General features: G+C 38.6%; 2 protein-coding genes across 4 annotated transcripts in view; one reads left to right on the top strand and one right to left on the bottom strand.

Annotated features, from left to right (window-relative positions):
- LOC306859076 (PCNA-interacting partner-like) overlaps positions 1–14,145 on the bottom strand; it is a 15,758-nt gene extending 1,613 nt beyond the window's left edge. Inside the window, exons 1-11 of one of the 2 annotated variants that reach the window (XM_079399882.1) lie at positions 13,987–14,145; positions 13,533–13,563; positions 13,192–13,380; positions 12,069–12,302; positions 11,864–11,971; positions 8,232–8,402; positions 7,945–8,099; positions 4,795–4,972; positions 4,535–4,716; positions 4,014–4,095; positions 224–419 (exon numbers count right to left, since the gene is read on the bottom strand). In XM_079399882.1, coding sequence (XP_079256008.1) covers positions 224–419; positions 4,014–4,095; positions 4,535–4,716; positions 4,795–4,972; positions 7,945–8,099; positions 8,232–8,402; positions 11,864–11,971; positions 12,069–12,302; positions 13,192–13,341 — 1,456 coding nt within the window. In that variant the 5' untranslated portion in view covers positions 13,342–13,380; positions 13,533–13,563; positions 13,987–14,145. Of the gene's footprint in view, positions 1–223; positions 420–4,013; positions 4,096–4,534; positions 4,717–4,794; positions 4,973–7,944; positions 8,100–8,231; positions 8,403–11,863; positions 11,972–12,068; positions 12,303–13,191; positions 13,381–13,532; positions 13,645–13,986 lie in introns of those variants that run through there. The other variant, XM_079399883.1, reaches the window with a different exon arrangement.
- Positions 13,753–26,343, top strand: LOC306859077 (nucleoporin Nup37-like). 2 transcript variants are annotated; one of them, XM_079399884.1, is made up of 10 exons: positions 13,753–14,281; positions 14,675–14,882; positions 16,600–16,724; positions 18,036–18,108; positions 18,820–18,914; positions 23,974–24,064; positions 24,148–24,329; positions 24,610–24,660; positions 24,751–24,844; positions 24,921–26,338. In XM_079399884.1, exons 2-10 carry the CDS (start codon positions 14,727–14,729, stop codon positions 25,032–25,034), a joined length of 981 nt encoding a protein of 326 aa, XP_079256010.1. In that variant the 5' UTR covers positions 13,753–14,281; positions 14,675–14,726; the 3' UTR covers positions 25,035–26,338. The 2 variants fall into 2 exon arrangements, with proteins under 2 accessions (XP_079256010.1, XP_079256011.1); XM_079399885.1 differs by having other exon boundaries at positions 14,176–14,281; positions 14,706–14,882; positions 24,921–26,343.

Raw genomic sequence — 26,343 nt, 5'->3', positions numbered from 1 at the left:
TAGAGAACAAGTGGTAGGACATGAACCTGTGGCATCATCATAAATTTTGCTCTGGTTTCTCAGAAGAGAAAGTCTTCACATTTTAAAAGCATTATAGAAGCTAATATTTAATTTTATCACATTTTAAAAGGACACAACAGCATCTACATGGTCTCAAAACTAATAAACAAGGACTAAGTGTGACAGAAGTACTTTTGCACAGCATCTTTAAATGTGGCAATACCTTTGAGAGTGATGTCCATCCCAGTGGAGTCATGCTCTTCCTCCATAGTCACTGGTAAATTGACGGGTTTTTTGGGTGCAGGGTGCACACAGGTGGGAAGTTGGCTGGTGCTGGGAAACTCCAACACCCGATTGAGGGGCAGCTCATCATCTTTGTATGTGCATGCAAACTGAGAACGGATGGTTGGCCGCACAACCTTTAAAAAAAAATAAATAAAAAAAAATAATAATATTTTTAGTGTATATATATATATATATATATATATATATATATATATATATATATATATATATATATAAGTTAATTAAATTAATATATAAAAATAAATAATCCAAGACTAAACCTTAACAAAACCTTATGCATATTACCAGCTTGATAACATGCCATAGGTTTAAAGGGATAGTTCACCCAAAAATAAATAGTGGCATGAATTACTCACCCTCATGTTGTTCCAAACCCATAAGTCCCTCGTTCATCTTCAGAACACAAATGAAGATATTTCTGATGAAATCTGAGAGCTTTATGACCCTGCATAGACAGCAACACAACGGGCACGTTCAAGGCCCGGAAAGGTAGTAAGGACATCATTAAAATAGTCCATGTGACATCAGGGGTTCAACCGTGAGAATACTTTGTGCGCAAAGAAAACAAAAATAGTGACTTTATTCAACAATTGTTTTCTCTTCTGTATCAGTTTGTACCGTGTGAAGTGTGTTCACAAGAGTACCAGGTACCATGTTGCTGATGAAGGAGCCGTGAACATGCATCGAAGACTGACACAGATTGAATAGTGGAACCACTGATGTCACATGGACTATTTTAACAATGTCCTTACTACCTTTCTAGGCCTTTTCTTTGTGATCCGAAGATAAACTAGGGTCTTTCGGGTTTGGAACGACATGAGGGTGAGTAATTCATGACAATTTTCATTTTTGGGTGAACTATCCCTTTAAATTTGTAAAACAAATATTATCAATGAATGTATGGCACAGTGCTGCACTGGCACAACAGGACCAATGACGTTGTCCAGAAACACTCTGACACGATCCTCAGGTCATCAGGCCATCCTTATTTTTGAGCCCTGCTGATATAACTGGGTGGACATGACCACATCTAAAATCTTATTAGAATGAACACAAAAAAAAAAAAAATAGGGAAGGATAAATACTGCGGTCCAGAAGCTAGCGTGAGGAGCATGAAAGAAGCGAAGGCGTAGCTCACACAGGCGTAGTGAACCTCTAAGATCTCAAGGGTCTCAGAGAAGCGCTGATCCACCTCTTTCAGGGCCTTTGATCCATCCCTGCTAAGGATTATCAGGATTCAAGGCTCTCTCCCTTCAGGCTAGCAGGCCACAGTAGGAGAGTGGAATTCAGGAAAGTAAAAAAAAAAAAATTATATTTTTTAAATTATATATTTATATATATATAAAATACTGCAGGCATAGTTGGGTGGGACTGCAAAAGCGTAGAGAGAATGGGCGGTGGGTGTATGTAGGGGGGGGGGGATCAAAGTTTGAGTGCAGCTTTTTCAAAGCACTTTCTCAAAAGAACACCTAAAACAACAAAATTGCTCAGACTGGGTGCTCTCATATGGGAGGCTTATATGGTACGTTGGGCAGCCCTGACTACGCCAATAGAGCCATAAAAAAAAAAAAAAAATTATTGCGACAAGCTGGGTCCACCAGCTACCTCCTCTGATATGAACATCATCATTAAACCCTCAATAAGATGAGGGGTGTGTCTGTGTTTGTGAAGCACACAATGAAATGACATGTGGTTGAATAACACCCGTTTTGGGACAAACCCACTGAGCCAGCTGACACCAGCAGCAGTGATATTGAGACAGTGATATTAAGTGGTGAGCTGAGACACATGAGTGGTCAAGGCATTCACGTGGTAGTAATGTGTAATGAATGAGTCGAATCAGGAGAGGGTCTATGATTATATATTACTGTCTATGTCAGCCTTTTATTGAATGTTGAATAATAATTATAAAAATAGCCACTATCCATACATATCCAGGGTGTTTCCCTGCCTTTTCTGGCCCAAGACGCCGTTATGGCTTCAACATTCCTGTGACAACATAGACCTAAATGGTTTGGAGAATGGATGGATTTATAACCATTAGGTTTAAATTAATATTAAACAACATAACTTCTAATACTTTTATTAGAACAAAAACATCACAATTTTTTTAATAAACAATTTGTAATAATATTCTATTATTAATACTCAAAATCTTATCCCATTTACACCTGTTCTTACGACCATACATTTGAGATTGGGTGACCCGATACAGATCTTAATACAAGAGGCCTGCTTTGAGTGGGTTTTAATGAACAGTCTTAGCAGCAAATATACTAACATTAAATAAAAATGTACTACCATCCTTTTATATGCATAATACTGGCCCTCGGTGTATCGACTGGGGTTATGAGTTCATTAAACCTTACAACATAACTGTAACTCAGAATAATCTGTCTCTGCAGTCTTGCTGCTGGAGGAACCTCTTGATCTCTCCCCTTGTGCCAATCCATGTCAGTTTGTGATGAAACTATTGGAGTACGGCTGGATAAAGTCATTCTGCGGACAACAGGAAACAATAACCTTTCAAGTTTCCCTTGCTAGCTGAGTAACGCCACCGATATGGCATGTTCAAAGTGAAATTGATGCAGAAAGCTTCCGCCCGTCCAGTTCAGGAAGCGGTGAGCTGCCCGGGGACCATTACCGCTCACTAACACAGGAAGGCGGCCAGAAAGTGGAAGTCTAAAGAGACATCTGCTAGTGCAATCAAATAAAGAAACCTTTTAACAAAATGTGCCTAGCATACATGTTCACAGAGCACTCACCATTTCTAATTGGTGAAGATGCCCAGTAATAAAAAAAAACAACAAAAACACAAATGTTTTGGCAGATGTGCTAAAACATTAGCCACATTTAAATCAAGACTCAAAACTCATCTGTTTAACTGTGCATTTGAATGAGCACTGTGCTATATGCCCGAACTGACTGCAATGAATTTTATGTATAATCATTTTCTTCAAATTCATTTTAAATCAATTTCTATATCATTTTAAAATTCCTTGTTTTTATTATTTTTATTTCCATGTTTTTATTGATTTTTAATGTCTATTTCACTTTCTTTTATGTAAAGCACTTTGAATTACCACTGTGTATGAAATGTGCTATATAAATAAACTTGCCTTGCCTTGCCTTAACTGCCATTTATCACCACATTTCAAATGTGTTAGCAATCCAGAGACTAGTTAATATTGGTTTCAGAAACAAACATCTTGACAGACATCATTTAGTTGCCATTCAGGCCGTTGTTTCATATTAAGAGATTTATATCTTTCAAGAATTTTATGACCAAACAAAAAAATTCTTATAAAGGCCAAGAGATAATACTAAATTTTTAGCACATTCGAATGTAATCTTTCTTTTCACAGCCTTGTGGGACATTTGAAAAGTTTTCTGGAAAAGATAAGACTTTAATTGTGCAAGCGTGCATCAGTGCCAGAGGTTATTGGTTAAAGTCTGGAGTGTACTGTATGACACAAAATTTCACACTCTGTGGTTGTTTTTATATAACAGGAAACCTGCTGCACAAGTACCATGCATAAAAAAACAGCTGTATAAATTTGCACATTACAAAACAGAGGAAGCAGATGATATAGCTTGTGAACGTGCATTACTTGCTGTCTGTTTTAAAAATCAAGTGTCACATTCAATTTCGGTTTGACCGCTATTTGAGACTGGGGTCTCTGCTTACAGCCCCCGTGATTCTTTACCTTGGACTTGATGTGTTCTTGTTGGCTAGAGACGCGGTTCCGTAAAGGCTTTGGAGAAGATCCCGTGGGAGCTTCTGGAGATCTATAGGCAAAGTGGAAAGCGAACAAGCTGAATATTCAAACATTAAAACAAGGTGTTGAAATGCAAATCAAAATGATACAACAAATAAATTGCAAATGTTTAATTTGTCAAATAAACACATATGCAAATTAACTTTGCCACACCTTAAGTAAACTGAGAAAATAGACAGGAAAATATAATTTTTTGGCATTAATTTTATTAAAATATTTTTAGCATTTTAAAATAATTTTTAGGATCCATTTTTTCCCTATGACAATAGTGTGCAATGTTATTTAAAAACAAATTAATATTAAAAGAAAAAATATAATATTTTAAGCATCTAATTAAGCATTATTATTATTATTATTATAAATTTACTTAAATTAATAGCATCTATTTTTGTCCTATGACCATATTTAACTTTTATATAAAAACATTACAGCAAAGTGGTGTAACTCACTTGTAAAGGGTAAGAAGACAAGCGCCAGAGCTGCCATTAAGAACTGCATGATCTTCAGAGAGCAGTTCTGCCTTGTTCCTGCAGGGCGGTGCTAGTGCTTCTTCGTCCAAAAGAGTCATCATAACCTTCACGGTCTCTCGTCCCCCATAGGCAGTGGAGTGGTTAATAGCATATGCTTTGGGCTAAAAAGGAAACATCTTGTGTCTTATTAATGAGGTTAGAAGAAATATTTGGAGAAGAGTACATCCAATCTTTTTTACCCTTGCTGGACTGATTCCTATGCCAACCGCTGAATGCGTCTGCATGGTGTGTATTTGACCGATTCTTTCCTTGAGACTTTTGGCTATATCCTCTGCTGCAAGGTACACTGGGTCTCCATTACTGCGGCCTTTGACCAGAGCAGCTCTAATACTAGACACCAGCTTGAATCCAGCTTCTCTGTTGGAAGAAAACAGTGCAATGCAGACAATTAAAAACACACATTTTCATATTTTTGCAGTCCTGAAGGGGCAGTCACAAATTTTAAAGGGGTAGTTCACCCAAAAATGAAAATTCTGTCATTTACTCACCCTCAAGTTCCTTAGTGTTCAGTAGAACAAAGACATTCATACAGGTTTGGAACAACTTGAGGGTGAGTAAATGACAGAATTTTCATTTCTGGGTGAACTATCCCTTTAAACTCACGTTTTGTGAACTTTGACCTGCAAATCCCAGTTAAAAAAAAAAAAAAAAAAAAAAAAGAAAAGAGCAAGAGCTTGACAGAGGATCTAAATGTTACAAATCAATCTCTTGGTTGGGAAACAAAAACAACAACAAAAAACACGTGAAACCTCTAATGTAGGTGGTTTAGTTAGCAAATCAACAAGAAGCTTCATTTGCAGTGTTGTGGGAAATTGCTGTATATTTAACATTCTGAACACATTAAGTTATCCCCCACATCTTGACCAATGAATTTCCATATTTTTTTTTTCATAACCTTTCCACTTTGAGATTACTAGATTTTTACAGATTTGCTAATGAATCATTCAAACCAATTTGGAACTGTTTTGGCTTTAAAACAATGATTCACGCACAACCAACTATGGCTTGCAAGCAAGTTTCCAGATCTCGGTGCATGTTTTAGATCAACATCTATGAATTGCCTAAACTACTAACAGACTACTACTATTATTTACAACATTTTCATAATAATTGAACGAAATGAATAGTTAATTCATTTGTATAATTGTTATTAAATTTCAACATTAAGTCATTATTAACAAAAATCAACAACAGTTGACTAACTATAAAAAAAAAATTCCCAAGGCCTAGAAAACCTGATTTTAAAAATACAGTGTTTCCCGGTTTCCCATGACTGTCGGACTCCTGATTATTAATTTGTTATATAAAGAGATTTGCTGCATAGAAATGATTTTGCTTGATTAAAATCTAGTGTGACCACTCTATAACTCATGTAAAAATGTGGCCTAGGAGGGTCCAAGAAGTTTTCGTGCCAGACCAGTGCTATTGGTGTACTCCACCTCACTTTATGTGTGAATATATGAAGAGATTAATAAATGTAAACATTTGGGCTGCAGCGGGAAAGAGGCCGCCCTGAATCCCTGACCTTGCTTTTGTGAAAGGGAATTACAGTAACAGAATCATCTGGGAAAACAGATGTTAGCTGTTTGAGAGACCCCGATTCCCCAGTAAGGAGTGTTTGTGTGTGGTAATACAGTACTCCATAAGGTGCTGGGAGGTGGGGAACTGCACAGGCAGGGTAGCAGGCCGATGAAAGACCCCTTTTGGCTCAGTGCTCACACTCTCTCATCAGAGAAAAGAGACGTGGTGGTGAACAGGACCACATGCAGCAGGTTCAAGGCACTTCCATCAAAAATGAAGTTGATGCACATGATGCACTGCAGGAAATGACCTTGCGTCCTTTCTGAATAACTCAATCATCTATTCAATTCAGCTCCATGTGTTGTGCTGCCAAACGTCTAGTGGAGATTTGCTTGGATGTTTTGAAGTGCGAGTTATCATGGCAAAATCTCACTGTTATGACGTTTAATCAGAGTTATCAAACTAAGGAGGGACAAAGCCGCCAGTTGCTGTTCGGCACAACACTTTGATGTTCCTCAGATACACATGCTTGAACAATTCAGGCGATTTCATTAATACTGGTGCAGACGTTATTAAAGGTTGCTTTTGAGAAGAGGATCGTGCATCAATACATGGCAGCAGGTAAAAGACGAGAGAATCCGTTTTAAAGATAGGACGAGACCAACAGATCCACAAATGGAGATAGCAAGTACATTTTCTTTGGGCAAAGCAAGGTGATACAAAATCTGTTGTATAAATCAAAGGCTTTTCTACACTCATATGGGGTTGTGTACTGATGATAGGGAGACAGAAATGAAGTCAAACCTAGGTCATGATGGTACTGACATTTAATTCAAAGTATTGGCTATGTTCACAATACCCTAATACTCATAACTACTGCTTAGATTAGCATATAGTGTGCAACATACAGCGAGCCAATGTTTTTAACCTGCAACATCAGCCAAAAAGAGCAATATACAACAAACATGGTGCATGACATGGAATAATGCATCTCATAACACAATGCACTCTAAACGACTTTCCATTTCTAGTGTTACCGATTAGAAGCAAGATATATCAGTGATTATTTTTGGATGATTTAGCTTAAATAAACAATAAAATGTAATCCTGCTGCAAACACATTGACTTTATGCATTGTAGTACTCTTGTGAACGTGCAGCAACTTACAGGGAAGAGAAGAAATTGTTGAATAAAGTAATTATTTTGGGTTTTTTTGCACACACAAAGATTCTCGTAACTTCATAAAATTATGGTTGAACCACTGATGTCACATGGACTACTTTAATGATGTCCTTGAATGTGGTAGTTGTGTTGCTGTCAATGCAGGGTCAGAAAGCTCTCGGATTTCATCAATAACAACAGAACATCATTTGTGTTCCGAAGATGAACGAAGATCTTATGGGTTTGGAACCAGATAAGTGATTTATGATAGAATTTTCATTTTTGGGTGAGCCAACCCTTTAATCATATTAATTAATATTATTATAAGACTGCTTAAATAAATGCTTAAAAGGTATGCAAGCTTTTTTTTGCAGTACCAAGCATGCATAAACAAATAAATAAATAAAAAGTAATAGGAAAATACAAAGACAAAAAATGACTAAGTTGAATACAGTTCATTTTTAATAAATTTAGTCCTGAATAAATTGTATTTTTTAGCCTGTATTAGAAGAACTCTGTATTTCCATCGAAGGCAAACATCTACAGCTGCTATGCAGACTTAAAGACACTTCTTGTGTTCAGAATGGAATAATATGGATATGTATTTCTGATAAAGGATTTATTAAAAATTAAAGCATGTTACGTACCTGGGATTAGGGGTTTCTCCCAGAACTTCTTGACAATGGTCGACAAAATTGAGAAATTCCGATAAACCCTTTACGTGCTTCCTTAAGGGGTGAGACTCAGGTGGGGCGTACCCCTTTCCTCCCAACTGTATGGCCCTGACAAATGATGTTACTGTCTGAATACACAAAAACGCCAATTCATTAGCATTCACATTGTGGTTAAAAAGATGTGTAGTTGAAGAAAAATGTGTGCAAATGTAAATTTATAAATTTATCCATCTTAAAAGTAGATGTCATTGCAAATTCACCAGGAAGAGAGACGAGGCGCTGTCGCAGGCAGCATGTCTAAGGTCAGTAAAGGCGCTGTGACCCAGAGAGCGATTTGGGTTGTCCAGGGTGTATGCGAGGGCCAGGTCGTTCTTAGAGTTCACCAGAAGGCCCAAATAAGAACAGAAAACTCTCCTGACAACTCTCTGTATCTGCAGGAAAGGTTGAACAACACAGTGGAATAATTGGAAATGTACTAAAAGCAAATGTTAACTGAAAGGGTAAAATGGTTCGTTTTTAACAGGAACGGTTCATACTCTTCCGTTCTGCAATACTGATGAGTCAGTTAGCTGACTTGGACTCATGTTGCATAGAGGACGGGCTTTTTCCACAGCCCCTTAAGCTTAAACAAGCCAGGCTCATAAACTTCATCACCCCCAGTATTACAGTGGCAAAACCCAGCATCTACTCACACATAAATCAGAGCAGCTGTGAACAGAACTGGGCAAGAGTAGCAGCAGTTTCAGCACCCTATACAAAGTGATTTTAAAACATCCTGTTCTCATTTCTCGATTATGAATATATGATATTAACATTGTTCTGAATAAGAGGCACATGTAAGGGGGTGAAATATAACAGGAAACAAAAGGGAAAAAGACAGTGAGCAAAACAATACTAGAGTAAGATCTCAACATAAAAGTATTAGAATCAGATCCTTTGCTAAACTCCACCCTTCTTAGTTACTGTCGCCAGGTGCAATAAGCTTTAAACTGTCATACAGGATACCTTCACTTAATTATTTTATAATAACATGCAATCATTATATTAGTGATAATTTTTTATAATTAAAGCATATTAATGATACCTTTTACCAATAAATATACACACAGTGGGAAAAAAAAAAAAAGATCCCCTGCTGATTTTGTACGTTTGCCCACTGACAAAGAAATTATCAGTCTATAATTTTAATGGTAGGTTTATTTTAACAGTGAGAGACAGAACAACAAAAGAATTCAGAAAAACGCATTTCAAAAAAGTTATAAATCGATTTGCATTTTAATGAGTGAAATAAGTATTTGACCCCTTTGCAAAACATGACTTAGTACTTGGTGGCAAAACCCTTGTTGGCAATCGATGTGTCTTGTAGTTGGCCACCAGGTTTGCACACATCTCAGGAGGGATTTTGTCCCACTCCTCTTTGCAGATCCTCTCCAAGCAATTAAGGTTTCATGGCTGACCTTTGGCAACTCGAATCTTCAGCTCCCTCCACAGAATTTCTATGGGATTAAGGTCTGGAGACTAGCTAGGCCACTCCAGGACCTTAATGTGCTTCTTGAGCCTTTGTTGCCTTGGCCGTGTATTTGGGTCATTGTCTTGCTGGAATACCCAACTACGACCCATTTTCAATGCCCTGGCGGTACAAGGCCCCGTCCATCGTCCCCTTGATGCAGTGCAGTTGCCCTGTCCCCTTAGCAGAAAAACACCCCCAAAGCATAATGTTTCCACTTCCATGTTTGACGGTGGCAATGGTGTTCTTGGTGTCATAGGCAGCATTCCTCCTCCAAACACGGCGAGTTGAGTTGATGCCAAAGAGCTTGATTTTGGTTTCATCTGACCACGACACTTTTACCCAATTCAATCATTCAGATGTTCATTGGCAAACTTCAGACGGGCCTGTACATGTACTTTCTTGAGCAGGGGGACCTTGCAGGATTTCAGTCCTTCACGGTGTAGTGCTTTACCAATTGTTTTCTTGGTGACTATGGTCCCAGCTGCCTAGAGATCATTGACAAGATCTTCTCATGTAGTTCTGGGCTGATTCCTCACCGTTCTCATGATCATTGAAACTCCACGAGATGAGATCTTGCATGGAGCCCCAGTCCGAGGGAGATTGACAGTTATTTTGTGTTTCTTCCATCTGCGAATAATCACACCAACTGTGGTCACCTTCTCACCAAGCTGCTTGGCGATGGTCTTGTAGCCCATTCCAGCCTTGTGTAGGTCTACAATCTTGTCCCTGACATCCTTAGACAGCTCTTTGGTCTTGGCCATGGTGGAGAGTTTGGAATCTGATTGATTGATTGATTGCTTCTGTGGACAGGTTGTCTTTACAGGTAACAAACTGAGATTAGGAGCACTCCCTTTAAAGCTGCAATCCGTAACTTGTTTTGGTTAAAAATTATCCGAAATCAAATATTTGAGAAAGTACATAACCAGCCAGTGTTCAAAAGCGTCACCTTACTTTAGCCCGATTCACAACGGTTAGCTTATAATAATGTTTTCTAATCTGAGTGGTATGGGTAGGTTTTCACAGGAAGCCTAGTAGGCTATAGCACGTGCGGATCCTGCAGGTGGCACATCGTTGATATATCCTTTTCTCCCAGCAGCTAGAATAATTAAATGTATAATTTTGATGGCGGATTGTGATCCAGAAAGGATTATGCGTTTATGAAACTTTATTAAATTATATTCCAGTTTTAAACATGCTTCTGATTACAGATAGCCTGGGATTACACAAGATTTGTATTTTAAAGAAAACCATTTCGAAGGGAGCATAGTTTGCTTTTGGGGTTAAAAGAATTTCTTAACATGAAATTCGAATGGCATGACAATTAGATTAGACTGTACAGAAATTGAAATCTACACGTTAATACACACTATACTCAGTCACACAATTCTGATGTTGTTAACATTAATAATTTGAGAATAGAGTATAACAATAAAAATAATTTTCATGGTTTGATGTGATATGAGCAAACCGATCTTTAGATTAAATCACCATTGATAGTGCGATTTATGGTAATGCTTTAGTTGAGCAGAATAAACGGGGCAGACTGACAATATATGGTGACAATATATGGTGAAAATTCTGATTTGGGTCATATATTCCAAGACGTAGGCTAGAATCTGTGATTACTAAGTGTTTGATTCACACCGGTGTGGTGACTGACAGCTACACATTCACCTCAAAACATTAGATTCATCCGCGCTGAAGCCATGCCGTAGTACAGCCCACGTAATGAAGATAATGCCACACCTGGCTGCAATACCAGGTTTTCAACAATGATGGCGACAAAGAGGCAAACATTACGGATTGCAGCTTTAAGGAGATTAAAAAAGACACCTGTATAAAAGACACCTGGGAGCCAGAAATCTTGCTGATTGATTGGGGATCAAATACTTATTTGACTAATTAAAATGCAAATCAATTTATAACTGATTTTGAAATACGTTTTTCTGGAATTTATTTTTGTTATTCTGTCTCTCACTGTTAAAATAAACCCACCACTAAAATTATAGACGGATCACTTCTTTGTCAGTGGGCAAACGTACAAAATCAGCAGGGGATCAAATTATTTTTCCCCACTTTATGCATGCGTGTGTGTGTAAAAATTAAAACAACCTAAAACAAAATTATTAAGTGTAATTATATTAAAATTGTATTAAATATATGCATTTACAATTTTAAAATGTAAAGAATTAGGTGTTTCACAAAGTTAATTTGTTTTTTTTTTTCACATGCAATTCAGTAAATAAAGAAAGTGTTAAGTCCTTTGTGAAATACTTGTGTTCAACCCATTTGCTGTCATTGTAATGTTTTTTGTATAAGAGCCATACACGCACACAAAAAAACCCTCTAATTCTAGTCTCATGCTAATGCATCACCATTTACCTGTGGACTACAGATTGCCTTGCTAGATGGAGTTGCGGGACACACAAGAAGAGGATCCATTTTCTCCAAACTCTCCTTCTCACCAATGAGAAACTGAAACAGTTGCATCTAGATATCGAGATAAGACCAAGAACATGCCACAAATTATAGATCTTTGAGAAAGATGACTGTAAGAACAAATCTGAGGCCCACTGGCAGCACTCACCGCGGTTAGGGGCTCCTCAGGGTCCTCATTTATTCGAAGCTCCTTGAACATAATGAAGACGTCAATCAAGTCCACAGTATTGGTGCGTTTCAAAAAGCAGTCATACTCTTTTCGGATGAGGTCATAGTTTTGTGGAAGAGGGATATCATTGTGGCATAGCTGAAGCTTATCCAGAAGGAAGTATTTCCAGGCAGCCAAGACTTCACTCAAAACAACACCAAAGTCCCCATGTTCCTGTCAGGAGCAGAGCAAACACAGGGACAAGCATATTACGCAGAACCACTCCACAGAAAATGTACAGATACAGAACAAAATGTATGATTCAAACTTGTGACTCATTTTCTTTACCTACCGCAGCATGCATAAACTGCAAGCTAAGCAAACATTTACGTTAAAAGCCTATAAAATGATGTTCAAAAGTCCACCTATGAAAGTGTTTTTTACCCACTAAATTAAATTATCAGAAGAAATCCAGTAAAAATAGATCATTTGACCATCTGTACAATGTTCACATGATCTGTGACGCATATTTGACTTTTAATTAGTGATATAAAAAAATTCTAAATAAAAAAAATATTTTTTTAATCATTTTTGATGTACCAGTATACACAATATACACATTTTCAATTAATAATACAGCATTACTACAAGTAAAAATAACTGTTTACTGTTTTAATATAAAAAAAATTAATAAATAAATGTATCCCTGCAATGGGAACCCCCCTTCAAAAAAACAACCACTGTATTTTCAGCAGCCCTTACTCCAGTCTTCAGTGTCATATGATCCTTCAGAAATCATTCTAATATGCTGGTTTGGTGCTTAAGAAACATTATTATTATTGATAATGTTGAAAACAGTTGTTATTTATAATTAATATGTAAAAAAATAATTTATTTTCTATTAGACCTATATTATGTAAAAAACTTTATTTTAATAAGAAATCATATTTCTTTACAAATAAACCTTATTACAGACCCCAAACATTTGAAAAGTAGTGCATATCCATTTACAGGGCTGAAATCCATGCTTTTGTGTGCTTTGGTGATTTTAGTCAGTAACAAATAATAATAACCCCAGATACCAAAAATGTAGAACAAGTCTTCAAATCAAGTTCATAATTACCTGCTTGTTGACCCCAGCCATAGCAAGTTGTAGAACCAACAGCATCCCATCAGCCCCTTGGATGGTGGTCCTCTCAGAGTCTAACACCCTGTGACATTCTCTCCTGAAGACCTTGGTCATTGTTCTCAGGCTTTCCTCCATAACCACCATTATTCAAAGTTTACTGAACTGCAGGGCCTGAAAATCGAGCTGGTCAGCACGGAAATGATTATGAGCAGACAGCAGAACATATACCTTTCCAAATCTACCACTGAGCTAGAACAGAGAGTCCGAAGACATCAAGCAAAGCCCCTTTGCACTTTATTAGGAACAGAACCTCCAAACCTCTTAGGTCAACTTACCAACACTGATATGTAGACGCGTCCTAGGTCTCTAATGTGAAACACATGGGAAAACAGACGCCAGTAGATGTAAATTATTATAAACTGGTCCGATGCCTGTAAATTTAAATCCACATGACAGGACGCCCGGACCAATAACAGAGCGCGATGAGTTAGCCACGCCCCAGCCAAACAGGAAATCAGAACGGTCCCGTTTTGTTTCAAACCACAAGTGACGATTGTTGACAAGAAAATAAATAAAATGCGGTGATGTAAAAAATACGAGAGCTAAACCATCCACTTTTAAAAAAATCTGTTTATTCGAGTGCAGGGGTAGTACATTTCCCCAGGACTATAAATGATTCAATTTAGTCTATACAAACTACCAATAAACTAAACCACTAACTTGTGTTACAATTTTTCATAGCGTTTGCATTAAGTATATATTCCCCATAATAAAAAAAGTTATACATACATATTGCTCCATGGGTAAAATAAAAAGTGCACAATAAATTAGAGAAGTGCATCAATGCATATTTTTTGTTTGGCTGTTTCTAAATTCTTTTTTGTTGTTGTTTTTTAAAGCCAGTAAGCAGATTCACTCATTTCTTTGTGCTAGCGTCATGATTACGTCACTAACCTGGAAGTAAACAAACGCGATCACGTGATCAGAAAGAGCCCTGAGAACAAGCACCGCGTGGGTTTTAATGCACCAGAATTTGAACTCAGTTTCTCAGCCAGACGATCAACCGAGTATAACATTATTCCAGGTTTGTCTCAAAGATTTAATACTTATTTTTAGATTGCATGACTCGCTGCACATCAGCCTGCTGTCTCTGATCTAAGTGTAGTTGATTCATAACTTCGACACTGAAATGAATGTATGGAGACCGTAAAGAAATATAAAGAGATACATATTTATTAATGTGAGGTACAGTAGCGATTAAGTTCCAGTTATTTTAGTTTATAAAAGTTCTATTCATTAAATGTAGGAAACATTCTTCATATAACTACAGCAATGTCTGGACACCACACATTCGATTACGTTACATCATATCAGATAACGTTAATCCTTCTTCTTGCTCTTTTTTTGTTAACCATTATGGCATTTTTCCTCCAATAAAAATGCTAATTTGTGTCTCTCCTTGTTATTTATAATTTAGAGTGGAAAGTAACTCCATTTCATCCAAACAGCAAGGATTCATTTGATGGAAGATGCCAGATGAAACCATTCGCTCTGCAAGCTACACAGTGTCCTGTGAGGACTATGTTCATGTGGTGGAGTTCAGTCCATTTGACTGTGGCTCACCTGTGTCACTTCTGGCGTATGGAGGAAACCAGTATGTGGTCGTGGGCACTTGTCGTTTTAAGGTGAGGACAGTTATTCAGCAGACTGATCAGTCTGTGGTAAGAGTGCTAACCTTCTGGAGGTGTACCTCACTGCAGGGTTACAGTCCTTCTCCAACACCTGTCTATGATTTGAACATTGATGAACTGGTTCAGGTGTGTTTGATTAGAGGTGAACACTTCAGGAAATGGATTCCAGTGTCCTAATTTGCATACTATCCTCCCTAAACAATAGACCTTTTTCACTTAGCAGCAGAAGTCATCATAGTTAGATAAACTTCAAGAGATGGGAGAGTACCACAAAATATATTTTTGCATTGCCATTTGCTCAAACAGCCAAATAAATCTCTACGATAGTGTTTTCATGACTTTCATTCAAAGGAAAAAAATTGAGAGAGACGGCAGACGGCAGTCAGAAGAGAGAGGCGATGTCAAATTTACTGTCCCTCCCATAGATGCTGTATTAAAAACACCCTCGCATTAGCATTAACTAGGTTGTTTTGTAATATTATGCAAAGGTGATATAATCAAAAGTATAGTGTTATAAATGTACATAAATTTTTTTTAAAAACAAACTTTCGAGGATTTACGATGTCGATGACTGTTGAAACACGTCATCACAGATTTGAGAAAAGGGTCCATATTCAAGACAACTAATCTAGAGGACTATTTAGGATATTTTGGAGGGTGTGTGAATTGGGATGCTTGGTGAACTGAGTTCTCTCTGGCAGGTTCAAGTAGTCATACTTTTTACCAACAAAACATCCATACTTACATGAAACTCAAGGGCTGTGTTCAGAAAGCATTACTAGCATACTGCGTACTGGGCAGTATACCCTTTAAATTCATTTTTAAAATGGTTTGTAAAACCAAGGGGTCAAGGTTTGGCTAGTTACCATGGTCCTATTAGAAAACTTTTGAGTTCTTAGAAGTATTGTTTTCTATTGACCACCATTCAAAATTAGCTGTGTGTACTGGCAAAATATTTTGCAACCAACTACAAGTTGCATATCAAGTGTAAATTTCATTATTTTATATTAGACATTTGAAATAAACTCTCGAAGTGAGCATTATATTGGATGTTGTCCATTTGTCACACTAGTTTATTGAATTAAAGTTCAAGTTATTTTATGAGATTATGGGAATTATTGTATCGTATACAAGATCTATCTTATACTACAAGATATGGGAGGTGTAGTTTCGTATGCTACAAGTTTTGGCAAATGTAATAGGTTGTCTGGGAAATTCAGACATTCAGAAAATGCACACAATGGCTGTATCATTGAATATTTCCTTACTATATAGCAGGGGAAAAAACGTCATAAAACAGCAGGCAAAAAGTACCTGCATTACTGACTACTTCTGACGAGATTCTGAAGTGGACATTTTACTATCCCATGAGCCCACAGGAGAGGATTTGTCAGTGGCAATGAAGTGATGCAATGACAACATGATCAATGTTGTACGTCCAGATTGGATTCATACTACATATACATATTTTACAGTCGCATAAGTAAGTGCTTATTCAGAAGAAATACCTACTCAGAGAGATTTCGGACTCAGACTATGTACGTAGTATGCATAGTACAGAAATAGTACTGTTGTGAATATAACCATCCATATCTGTATGAAAAGAGAAAACATTGTTTACTAGGATGATACATGAGAACAGATCACTTCCTGTCTTCATGTCAGCATTTAAATGGTGATGCACACAGTCTAGTGATTTGTATTTCTGCAGGAGGAAGACACTGAGGTCAAGGATGTAGAGTTCACTTCTTTGCAAGTGTTCGTGCATGGAGTACGCGTGGATGCTATCGCATGGAGCCCTGAAACGCGTCTGGATCAGCTCCCTCGGGTCATCAGGTACAGCTTTGAGCATGTGCCGCTTTTTTATGTTGGGGAGAAACCAAATCAAATTGATGGATTATAATGTAACTTTGTGTGTGTAATGTGAGATGTGGAATTAGGATGATGTATGGAAGGAGCACAGATCTCAATGCCAGACACCATACAGTTCTTCATCTTCAAACGGGTTCCTTCTCTTCATTAGAGGCTCAGACACAGTATATGATAATTGATTTATTTTACCGCACAAATTCTGATATTCTTTTAAATGTTAGATAAATACGCTTTTTCTATATTGCACTATTGAATTACCCATCCTAATTGATGTCTGAGTCAATTGGGATATTTGAGAGTTGAGGTATTTTACCACACATGCACAAACATACTCATTTTTGTTCAAACAAATGTGCTTTCTCAGAACATGTTTTTATCACTGAGAAGACCCATTTTCCAGGGATCGATTCATTACCAAGATTTGTATGTTCATGTCAAGCAGTGGAAAGTGTCTGTCACAGCTGGAGTTTGATCTGGTTTGTATCAAGAGTCTAATAAGATGTTGTCAGTCTGACATGTTCTTTGTTAAGCTGTGAATTTGGGAGGGTTCTGCTCCCGGTAGGGAAGTTTCCTGTAGGTTTAGCAGCATGGGAAGGGCAGAGTTATTTCCTGGCCATGCTGTGGTCAGGGCGGAAGGTGCAGCCTGCTTAATTGTGTGCGCTGCCCTTTATTTGGGTTTATTTTCTTCTTCACTGTAGGTGTACCTCTTGGGAACGGAGTACTAGAGATCTTATTAAGGTTTCCTGGGCATGTGGGTTGACATGGAGTCAGAGGTTATTGACAGGTTGACTCGTTGCCTACTGGTACTGCTGGCATGTAAATGATTGGTACCGTTGTGATGTTACGCCATCCGCGCAACAATCTAGCCAAAGACAACTTGCAAATGAACATGCTGATAGAACGATGTGATGGTAATCGGACCTTTGTGTTTGTTATAAGATGGAAGAAGATTTTGTGTCTGTGTGTGGTATGGTAACATAAAAATGTGCGTGCAACGCTCTAACTGAAAGTGTTTTTCTTGTCAGATGTGAGTTACTGTAATTGTGTGACTAATTGCTGCTGCTGATTAGTGGCAGAGCTGTTTTATTAGGTTTGGTTGGATTTTGAACAGACAAATGTGAAAATGGCGTGATGAAATTCTGACTTTGGTTGTTTGTCTTTAACATTTGTAATCTCTCCAGTGTTTTATCTTCTGACTGTGGTTTGTTACACATCCACGTACATGATGGTGACTAAATGCAGTGTATTATTTTATCCTTTTTTTTCTCATTTCAGGTTTTGCACTGCAGCGGCTGACAGAAAAGTCAGGCTGTGGACATCTGAACTTCAAAACAATTGTGATGTAAAGGTAGCTCTTTCTTCTCCTGTACACTCGCAGTATATTTGCTATGATTTTGCTGATGATAGAAAATTAAAGGCGTAGTTCACCCAGAAATAAAAATTCAGTTATCAGTTACTCACCCTCATGTCATTCCAACTGTATGAGTTTCTTTCTTATGTTGAACATAAAACAAGATATTTTGAAGAATCAAACTGTTGTTGATCCCTATTGACTTCTATAGTAGGGATATAAATACTATTGAAGTTAATGGGGCCCATCAACTGTTTGAGTACAAGCATTCTTCAAAATATATTTTATGTTCAGCATGAGAAAGAAACTCATACAGGGTTGGAACGACATGAGGGTGAGTAAATGATGACTGAATTTTCATTTTGGGATGAACTATCCCTAGCAATGTGCTTTTAATTGGCAGTTTAAAAAATGGCAATGGAGGAAAATTCTGTGAAATGGTCTGAATCAATTAAAAAATGGTCTGAAATCAATTCAAATGGTCTGAATCAATTCAAAAGAAAGTCTGATTGAACTATCCATGAGCATCATCACTTTGAAAAGGTTCACGAATATTGTCAAAAAGCGGAAAAATATCAGCTTTTAGATATATCTGGTATAGCCTTATTGTACACCCATCTGTACAGTAATATTTATTTTTTGTCCTTGGCTGACTCATTCACTGTATGATCGTTGTATTCAATTTCTATGATTTCTTGTGTTGCCTAGGTGATGGAAGGCCACACCAGCTACATCAATCATCTAGTGTTTGAGCCTGCAGAAGGAAAGCAAATAGCATCTGTCAGTGATGACCACACTTGCAGGTTAGTTGTACTGCAGTCCGAGTGTATGAGTGTGAGAAAGTGAAATATATGTGTGTGTGAGTGCGTTCTGTTCTCTGTTAATGATGCAGAAAGTCTTGACCAAATTTCCACACTGAAACCCGACACTAAACACAACACGGCTCGCCGTTGCTCTGCGTAAGCGTCAGCCACCACTTGCTTGCAGAGTTTTTCTAAGTAATTGGTTAAACGTGGAAATCCAATCAGCAGCCGTGGCTTTTCCTCTCCACGGCCACAGTTAACGAGCTCCTCGAACGTGGCCCCACCAATCAGCCACTGAGGTAAGTGCGGTTTCCTGGCAGTCACATGTAATGTAAAAGAGCACTCCTGGAGTCTCGGGTCTTCCCTTTTGCGTCAGAACCGTGTAACTGACACACCTGTATGTAGCAGCGCTGCGGCCTGCCACAACTCAATGACCCGGCCTTTCTCTTCCCAGCTTGCAAACCCTAATGTCTTCAAGGTGGACGAGGACCAAGACAGTAGTTTTCCTTATAGACATCCAAAATTCAGCTATTGGATCCTTTATGCAGACCTTGCCATGACAGTTTTGATAAACATCTTAAAGTTTGGATGGTGTAATCATGTTTTCTCAACATGATCAGGTGCTTTTGCCATTTCTGTGCCATTGCGTTATAGACATTACATCCCTTTCTTGATATTAACCATCATCTGTGCTGAGATGTTTGTGGACCTGCTGCAAGCCCAGTGCATTTCTTGGTGCACACACTGCCAGTGTCATCATGTGACCTAATGTCAGCACTGACCCTTTGCGCTGCGATTATGTTTTCATACACTCTTCATCTGGATGGTGTGACATTGAGAATAGGAGTGCGCTGCTCTTCTCGCAGCTGTTTTATTGATGTTGGTAAAACTTCAGGCTGTGATTAAAGGAAGAATCGCAGATCTTTATCATAGTCAAGGGTGCGTCCGTTTCAGTTTGCAGCTTCGGCAGTAATGGGCTTCTTCTCTGCTGGAACCTGGATGTGCTGAAGCCCCTTTTGTAATCCCTAACACCCCTAAGATTGGCGCAGTTAGAAGCAGCCTATTATTTTGATTAAGTAATAACCAACTCTTATGAATAAATCATGGCCCACCCGACAGCACAGTAAGGTGCAAACCACTGCAGTTACCATATATTATTAATCCTGAACTGCCAGCTCAAATGAGAGATTTGATATGAGGATTTGAGATTTGGTGTCTCGCTGTGGTAGTGCTCATAAGGAAAACAGCCAAATGTTACCCAGAGTGCCCGCCAAAACCATAGTTTACACATGCCCATCAGAATTTAGATACAGATAGTTGATATATGTGGCTTTGGTCAGTGGATTTTGTGTCAGAGATAGTGTGTTTGGTGGGAGAGTAGAGGGGCCACTGAGGGGATCGAAGCAGGAAACATCCGCCATAAGCCTCAGTCTCCCTCTCCTGTGGAGCCAGAGAAAACAGTAGAGCGCTCCATCTGCAGAAAGATTTAAATTCTGTCACGTTGAGAAAATATGGGACGCAGGAGGAACAGCGAGGTGGAACAAGAGAAAGATCGGGTTAATGTTAGAGAAAGAGAGTGAACCTTTTCCAGTCAGGCCACACAAACTGAGCTTTTGATACAAATGTGGCTCTCAGCTGAAACATTTATGCATGTGTGACACACCTTCCCTGTTGAAAAGACCACCTGTTCTGGTCAGCAGCATATGTTAAGGGTGCTGGTCTGCAGCATGGGATGCTAGTATGGTTATGTCCCTTTTAGGTTTCTTAACTTGCAGCCTCCTTAGCAGAACAGTTGAAATTCAAGCTGTTCTTTTCAGCAGGGTTGTTCTTCCACATAGGTATTTAAATTTTATCTTGCCTACCTTTTAAGTTATCGCCACTGAGGGTTTGATCATCCACCTCAGTTATAGAATCGCCTTGATTTCAAACCATTTCAGATCTCCTCTAGTGTTACGTAATTCTGTGTGTGTGCCAGGGAAAGAGTGCAACCTGTTTCCTTTGAAGATCAGAGGAGGTTTTTTCTATAGTAGTGATACAGGCCTCAGTGCCACCTACAGATTACTTTAGGGAGTGCAGGTCACAGAAGGAAATGCTGAGTTGACGGAGTTCAAGCTAGGAGAATGAGGCAGACCTTCAGTTCCAGAGGATGACCAGTGTTTTTTGCGTCAACAGTTCTGTAGGACAAAAAAGGGGTTTGACCAAAAATTGAACATCACAAGTAACTTATTTGAAACATTGGTAGCAACTCCAACTGATGCACAAATAGCACTCCTGATGTGATGGACAAAGGAGATTTGACTACACATTGATTCCAATCCTCCTGGAGGGCCACTTTATAGATAAGTGTGTAGGGACAGGCTGGAGTTAAACTCCACAGGAAGATGATCTTCCTGGAGCAGGACTGGACACCCTGGCAGTAGAGTTTGGACTTTGCATTCTGGTAAACTGATGGCTCCAAATCTAAGATTATCAAAATTCTTTCTAAGAAGGATACTTTCAATACTGCCTTGGAATTTCACTAACACAAGGTCCCTTGGAAGGGAAACTGTTACTTCTAACTTTTTGGAGTTCCAAAGGCACATGTTAAAAGGTTGTTTACACAAAAATTGTACATTTAGCTGTACAACAGCTTGTCACTGGGGCAGTACTCTCAAAGGGACACCTTAGTGCAGGTCTGGGCAACTTCGGTTCTGTGTTTGATTAGGGTTGGAACTAAACTCTGCAGGACAGTGCCTTCCAAGATCAAAGTTGCCCAGCCCTGCCTTAGTGCCTTCTTTATCCCTAAAGGGTACATATTAATACCTTATAATATGTACCTCAAAGGTAGTAATATGTACTCTCATAGTACAATTATGAACCAGCTCACTAGGTTTTGAATAACCGAGCCATTATGTCCTATAAACTGAGTCTGGTGACGATAGCTGTTTTTGGTTTGATTTCACCCGCCTCACATCTGTTTTTTTGTGAGGTTTTAAACTTTTTATTCCCTTCATGATTGATAAATTATACTAGACCACAAAAGACTGTCATTTTGGCTGCTGGGAGCACTTGAATGTAAACAAAACCACTAACACTGTTGGTTTAAACAGGTCAGGTCAGAACTGTTATTCACACCATCTCAGTCAAAGAATTAGCCCCTGACCCGGTCGCCACCATAAATGTTTGTTTCAACAGTTCTTATCTCAATTTCAGCATTTCTCGCCCCTGCCCCATCTGAAAAATCACATTGCATGCTCAGGTCAGCTTCCCGGTTGTGCAGTGTAGGAAAACACAGACAAGCCAGACAGACCTTCCCCTTGTTTTCTCTTAGATCTTTCGTGACTTCAAACACTTCCCTCTCTTTCAACTCATATTGTGCATGGCTGCCGCATGTTATTCCACAATGCTGCATCAGTCATTGAAGAGCCTTACGCAATAGCAGTAGCACATTTTCTGTGATGCTTCCCACTGTGTTTGTGTGGTTAGTGTCTTAATCCTCATTTGGCTTTGTCAGGGTTGTAGAGAGCTAACTTTTCACCCTCTTGGATACCCTGGTGGTTGTCAAGGCTGGCGGTTTTGGTTTTGCGTGCAGTTGAACTCTTGCTTGGCGAGGGGTTCTGAGTAAAGGGGTTTTAACCATGTTTGTGTGGTGTGGTCTGAAACCTCACTCATACTCAGCAAAGGAGCTTGATCAGAGCAGAGATGCCCCAGACGAGAGGAGACAATTGAGGAGTTCCTGGCAAATGTTGGGCAGAGCTTAGGTGCTTACAAAGACCCTCATCTGTAAGCTGTTGAGCATGGGGCATGTCCTCCAAGTACCGCCCAGCTGCAGATATTAATCTACCCAACTGCACGGTTGACATTCAGACAGGCTTTGGAGTGCTTTTGGCATTAATTTGATGAAGACTTCTCAATGACCTCATCAACCAACCTCTTCTCCCACACTTTCCCAGAAAACCTCCACAGTTTCAACTCATTTGAGAGAACTTGTGGTTCTCTTCACTCGGGCCTCTGTGACGTGGTAAACCCAAGATCTGATCTCCAGTGAAACCATCCAGAATCTGATCTCCAGTCTTCTCCGTCCAAATGATTTATTGCATCTGCTTGCAGACCTCTTGCTGAATCTGTACGTGCCCTAGCGTTCCTTCACAAACTTCCTCGAGGCCAAATTTGGAGTGAAAATCTTGTGTTCTTAGGAAGAAAAGGCTGGGAGGTATTGGCAATCCTGATTCTCCAGGTCAGCTGCAGGCAAGGGTTCGTGTAGTTCACCTGCTAGAGCATAGTGCTGGCAACTCTGAGGTCACGGCTTTGATTCCTAAGGAACACATATTGATGAAATGTATACCTTGATTGCAAAGTGTCCTGAATGCTAGTGTATCTTCTCTTCTATAGCTTGAAATCTGTATCTATTTAAGTTGTATTGAAAAAACACATTCAGTCATTCTGATGATTTATTTTAGGTTAGTGGTTAATGGTTTTTCATTGGCAAGAAGTTATTTTTAGTAATCTGACTTCCTTCCGTGTGCCTAATTGAGTTCTTCTTAGGATTATGCCAAATTTGATTAGTGTCCTGTTTCTGACAGTGCTTTTTTTTTTTTTTTTTTTTTTTTAGCAACCAACTTTTTTTTTTTTACTTTCAGACTTCCTATGTGTGTGCGTGCATGTTTTAAAGGGTTAGAGCACATGGGGATGGGCGTGATGTAATAACCCATTCATGGCCTCATTATTTTTTATTCCTGTTGCTGAACCATTTGCTCTGTCACCATGACCTGCAACTTTATTGCACCACTTAAAATTTGGATTAAATTTAGAGTTTCTTAACACTGGATAGTAAAGTGGGGAAAAGAACATCCACACAGTTAAAAGTGCACATCTTGATCCAATCCCTAGTACTTTCAGTGACATTTTCCCTGTTTATCATGTAAAATTAACCTACACAATGTTTTGAACAAGTTCTATCTTTTGGCCATCATGCAGGATAGATGTTGTGGTGAACATTACAGCTGTCCTCGTTCTTAATGTCTGCAATTTGTATTGTATTATTTACCTGAATATTATATTGTTGCTTTCCTTCTTAAAGAGTGTGGGACCTTGATGGTAATGAAACCATTTCATTCAGACTACGTTCCCCTGGTGTAAGTGTCTGTTGGCACCCTGAGGACCTCTGTAAGGTCAGTAACAAGTCTGACAGAACTAATGGTTATATGGTATGTAGATTTTGATGTGAACTTCTTTATATATTTCTTTAATACAGTTAATGGTGGCGGAGAAGAAAGGCACAATACGGTTCTATGACCTTGTTACACAACACGCAATTCTGTCTCTGGACAGTGGGCAGGTGCCGCTCATGTCAGCTGACTGGTGTCTCACAAACACTATTAAGGTTGGAGCTGTGGTGGCCAATGATTGGGTGATCTGGGACATTACCCGCTCTAGGTAAATGCAATTTTGTCTCTTTGGCTAAAATGCATTATGTTTGTAGAACAGTGTGTTGCTTTTAAAGCAGAACTATTGTGTGGTCGACATGACCTATCTCCCCTGTTCCACTTAATTTAGTTAATCTTTCTGAGAATCAAGAATTTGTCTTAAAACCTTCTGAAGTCTTACATGAACTCCTCCACACTAAATCACAATTACGACATTAAACTGAGCAGTTTTGTTAAAGATGAAGTGAATTAAACTGTCGGTAAATGATGCTGATGTGTTTTGCCTGTAGTTTTCCACTCGAGAAGAGACCAGCTCATGTGGACAAGGCAAGACATTTCAGGTACTTTTTTTGTTTAATGACCAGATCATTCATTGTTTTCTTTGTTGGACTGCATCCATGACTATAATCTTGGTGGTCTCTTTTCTACAGATGGTCGAGGGCAAATGAGAATCTTTTCGCTACCACAGGCTATCCGGGAAAAATCAACAGTCAGTTATTGGTGCATCATCTGGGCCATCCACAGGTTTGTAAAATGATGTACTTTGCTACTTGAGTTTAAAGTAGATTTGCATTGCAATGGTATACAATTGTCATTGCAGCCTGTGATGATTGGTTCTGCATCTGTGGGGGCTGGTCTAAGCTGGCATAGGACCCTGCCTCTATGTGTTATCGGTGGGGACCGAAAGCTGTTCTTCTGGATGACAGAGATGTAACCTGGACAGAAGTCAACTGGAGAGTGTTCTGTTTTCCTTTTTCAATAAATAAAGTCATATTTTTCATGCACTGTCACTGTACGTACTCCAATGTGTCTTGTTTTATAGGTCACTTGGGTTAGAACTCACACTAACAATTGTGGGAAACAAGACTCTCTTTCTCTCTCCCCAGTTTTTTCCCTTTTTCTGCGAAGCATTGTATCAGTGTTTTTGGTGTGGTGTTCTGCCAAGCAGGCTTAAAGTTGAGCCAAAGGTCGCCGAACGGCAGGAGCTGGCAGTTTTCATTGCAGAACGCTTGAGTGTGAGACAAAAAGCTGTACAGGTGCTCATATAGACAGTCTCATTGACTCCACCAGGATAATAATCTGCAGTCCCATTCCTAACACTACAGGGGAACTTCCTCCACTCGACCGTGACGCATGTGTGGTGGGGGAGACGAACTCAATGCTATTTGTGCTTCAAGTGTTGAACCCTGAAGATGAAGACAAGCATGGGAAACTAAAGTGCAAGGAGAACACAAGACGGCGTGAGCTGTGTTTTTTTCCAAGAAAAGCACAGGAGACTATCTAAAGGTGGAACAAGGGTCCTCTCAGGTCAATTGTGCTATGTTTGGGCAGGAAGGTGTGAGGCCAAAAGGTAGAATAGTTGGATCAATGACAAATAAAAACATTCACAATCTTTAAAAAAAAAACTTTAAAAAAATGTGTTGCTTTAGGTTTGCTTTTTTATTATTATTATTCATGATGCAAAAAGTATTACTTACAAATATCACTAATTATTAATTTATTAATCATTACATTTTTAGTCACATCACATGACAAGTGGACAGTGGTGGGGAATAACTAGTTACAATTTAATGACAAAATAAATGAAACTAATCTTTTAATCTATACAAATGCATAAATTACAGTTATGTATGAAAATGTTAATGATTACAAAGGGGATTACATCTGAATATTTACACACACACACACACACAGATTTAATTTATTTCTTTCCCAAATTGCATTGACTGCTTTAATATATGAGACTCCGATGTTTCAGGAGTTTAGGACACATGCTTATTCAATAACTTTTATTTTCTATTTGAGTTTATGTATATGCTTTATGTGCTAAAGTCTGATTTTGTGGTGGCTGTGCTTTAAAATGTCATTTTTATAATCTGAATTCAAGTGATGAAGTATTTTGAAAGTCAGTAATCAGAGTTGGTTTAGATGTTTGAAAATGTATAACAGTTGAAAGTATTCTTTAGAAATTTAGAAAAGCAAATGTAATCAGTTACATTAATAAAATAATTGAAGGTTACACT

This window comes from Barbus barbus (assembly GCF_936440315.1).
Source record: "Barbus barbus genome assembly, chromosome: 39".
Classification (NCBI taxonomy): Eukaryota; Metazoa; Chordata; class Actinopteri; order Cypriniformes; family Cyprinidae; genus Barbus; species Barbus barbus.
Note: the sequence above shows the minus strand (reverse complement) of the source record. Positions and strands in the feature narration are given on the sequence as shown.

Excerpts from the sequence above, each read along its gene's own strand:
- LOC306859077 (XM_079399885.1), top strand. The coding sequence starts at position 14,727 with ATGCCAGATGAAACCATTCGCTCTGCAAGCTACACAGTGTCCTGTGAG. Across the intron at positions 18,109-18,819 it reads AAAACAATTGTGATGTAAAG|GTGATGGAAGGCCACACCAG; the intron begins GTAGCTCTTTCT and ends TGTGTTGCCTAG. Across the intron at positions 18,915-23,973 it reads AGTGATGACCACACTTGCAG|AGTGTGGGACCTTGATGGTA; the intron begins GTTAGTTGTACT and ends TCCTTCTTAAAG.